Source organism: Alligator sinensis, unplaced genomic scaffold (assembly GCF_000455745.1).
Source record: "Alligator sinensis unplaced genomic scaffold, ASM45574v1 scaffold662_3, whole genome shotgun sequence".
Classification (NCBI taxonomy): domain Eukaryota; kingdom Metazoa; phylum Chordata; order Crocodylia; family Alligatoridae; genus Alligator; species Alligator sinensis.
Window position 1 is genome coordinate 142,129 of NW_005842908.1, and position 2,876 is coordinate 145,004.

A 2,876-nucleotide genomic window follows, 5' to 3' on the forward strand; every position below is an offset into this window, starting at 1 on the left:
GCAATGTCCCAACCCCCCAGGTCACATGACCTGCCCACCCCCATCACCTCTGCCTTGTCTGGATTCTGTTTTGCCTGGGTAATGGACCTGTTGACACCCACTAATTCATCCATGACCCAGCTGCTATGCTGTACCCCTCACAGCTACATTTCAGAACGTCTTTCTCCCAGGGATGAAGTGAAAGGGGCAGGGATGAGCAGTAGCTGCTGCACTCTAGCCCAGACTCAGCCACATCCCTCCCCTCCCTGGGCTGGGGGAGAAGGATAAGGGAAATAACGCTTCCTGCTTTCTACTCAACCACCACACTATACCCGACTCAGTCACATCACTCTTCCCTATGGACAGGGCAGAGAGATCCCAGTGGACACAGACAGGGAGGAGGCAGTACTGGATTGGGAGATCATCCTGGCTGATGTCCCCACCCTCATGCTGTTGCCTGCCCTGAAGTGTACTCTTAGCACCTGCCTAGACCCCCACCTGCCTGAGTAGTGCCTGCCCCTGCAAGTACTACCCCTAGCTGCAGGCAGCACAGGGTTAAAATCCAAAATAAAGGTATTACCTCCCTTTTCTCAGGACCCTGCTCTAAGCTGCTGCTCAGCAGCCCCCCAGGAACAGGGCATCCCACTCTAATCATGTCCAGATGGAAGAAAGGGTCCCCCTGGCTATCATGGAGCTGTGAGCTTCCCTACAGCCATGCCGCCAGAGCAGAGGTTGGAGGAAGAGAGCTGCTCAGCACAGCAGCAAGTTGAAAAAATGTAGCTGGATTTTCACATGGATTGTTTTGCTCCCAACTGGGCATTAGATATTTGAGCTGAATTACACATTTTTATTGGTAATAGCTTAGGGGAGCAGATCTCAAACAACCAGATATCTCAAGGGGGGGCAGAGGGGTGTAAGCAGTGGCCCCAGGCTGTAGCAGAAGGAAGCCCAGGGCCAAACAGGCACTAACCCAAAACAGAGGTCATTGGGCTTAACTGGTGGGAGAGGGGACTGCTTTGCTTCATGGAGAGGAACAGGGTAGGGGAAAATTAAGCAGGAAGTGTTTGCAAGGAAGAAAACCCAGGCATCTGGGCTCCCAACCCCATCCTGCTCTAACCCACAATCCCCTGCCAGAGAACCCAGGTGTCTGGGCACCCCACAGACCTTTTCCACACTAAAATCATCTTTATTAAACCGAGAACAAATGTCTCAGGGGGTCCCTGGGGGTGGGAAAAGCTGAGGCAGGGAGAAGAGAAGGGCACCCAGATTCCCAGCTCCCCCTGCTCTCAGCCCCCAGAGAACCCAGGCACTTGGGGCCTCCATCTCAGCAGCACTTCCTGGGGTGTCCCAGCTTCTTCTTGGAGGTCCCAACACAGACGACCCCAGGGCCCCGGCCCTCCCGAATGGCCTGGGCAGCCATCTTGGCCTTCAGCACTTGCCCAGCCACTGCTGCAAACATCTAGGAAGGAAGGGGAGAGAAGGTAGTAGCTTCCTCCCCGGCAATGCCTAGAACAGGATGCCGCCACATCCCACGTGGACCTGCAAGCTTCCCCCCAGCAGTGCCCTGAGGTGGGGACTTCCTAGGCATTGCTGCAAAGTCGTGCCCCCCGGGCAGCACCCCCAACCCCAGTGCCACACTCTCCCCCTGTAATGCCCCACACCTCCTCCACATTGATGTTGTCCTTGGCGCTGGTTTCGAAGTGCCGCAGCCCCAGCTGGGCGCTGAAGCGTCGGGCATCGGCCGCGGGCACCTGGCGGCGTGAGGGGTCCTCAACCTTGTTACCCACTGGGTGGGGGGGGGAGGAGCGAGGGGGAGAGGGTGAGCCAGGGCAATGAGGGCTGGCACCCCAGGGGTTAAGTCCAGAGGGCCCCACCAGGGGCAGGGACTCACCCAGCACCTTGCAGACGCTGTCGCAGTTCTCCGCGATCTCATGCATCCAGCGCTTGACGCTGATGAAGGAGTCGGGGTTGGTCACGTCATAGACCACGATCACCCCGTGTGCGTTGCGGTAGTACCTGCGGGGAGAGGGTGGCACCCAGGTGTCCAGGCTCCTCACACCCCCGCCTTCCCCCCACCCCCTGCCCACCTGCTGTAACCCTCCAGACCCCAGTCGCCCCGCAGAGAACCCAGGCGCTCGGGCTTCCCCCACTCCTGCAGACCCACCCCCTGCACAGAGCCCAGGTGTCCAGGCCCGCCCACCCGCGCTCACGTGGAGGTGATGGTGCGGAACCGCTCCTGTCCCGCCGTGTCCCAGACCTGGAGCCGCAGCCGCAGCCCCCCAAGCACCACAGTCCGGACACGGAAATCCACCCCGATGGTGGTCACAAAGCTGCCTGGGGGCGGGGAGAGGCTCATGAAGCCAACCTCTGAGACCCCATTCACAACCACCCCCTGGCCTACAAGTCCCACCCACAATGATTTACACCACCCCCTGAGCCACAGGCTCCACCCCCACAATCCTAGTGGCCCCTCCCACTGCCCTAGCCCTACCCAGCATCCCACTTCTCCCAGACCCTGCCCCTTGGCCCCACCCATTGCCCTCAGCTCCACCCACAAGCCCCCAAGTCCCCACCCATGGCCCCCAGATCTCCCCCCTGGTGGGGAAGGGGCTGGGGCCACTCACTGGAGAAGGTGTTGTCGGCGAAGCGGAGAAGGAGGCTGCTCTTGCCCACACCTGGGGGCAAAAGGGGGTGGCAGGGGATGGTGAGCAGAACTGGGGAGACAACCCAGCATCCCAGCTCCACCCTCAGACCCCTCCACACCCAGAGACCCCACACGTCCAGGGCAGGGACAGGGCTGGGTTCAAGGGCAGGAAGGACGGAGGGAACAAAACAGGGGGAGTCAGCATGGAGGAGGAGGATGGGGGGGTAGGGGAAGGAAACAGGCAGCAAAGGGG

The 2,876-nt window shown here is 60.2% G+C and overlaps 1 protein-coding gene across 1 annotated transcript; it reads right to left on the reverse strand.

Moving 5' to 3' along the window:
• Positions 1 to 805: 805 nt before the first annotated feature.
• On the reverse strand, positions 806 to 2,802 carry LOC102371348 (ras-related protein Rab-35-like; the record flags this gene model as incomplete). The annotated part of the gene is made up of 5 exons (XM_025192282.1): positions 806 to 1,438; positions 1,641 to 1,765; positions 1,871 to 1,995; positions 2,190 to 2,313; positions 2,604 to 2,802. Coding segments are annotated over 5 exons (708 nt in total), but the record flags the coding sequence as incomplete, so codon positions are not given.
• Between the last annotated feature and the right edge of the window lie 74 nt (positions 2,803 to 2,876).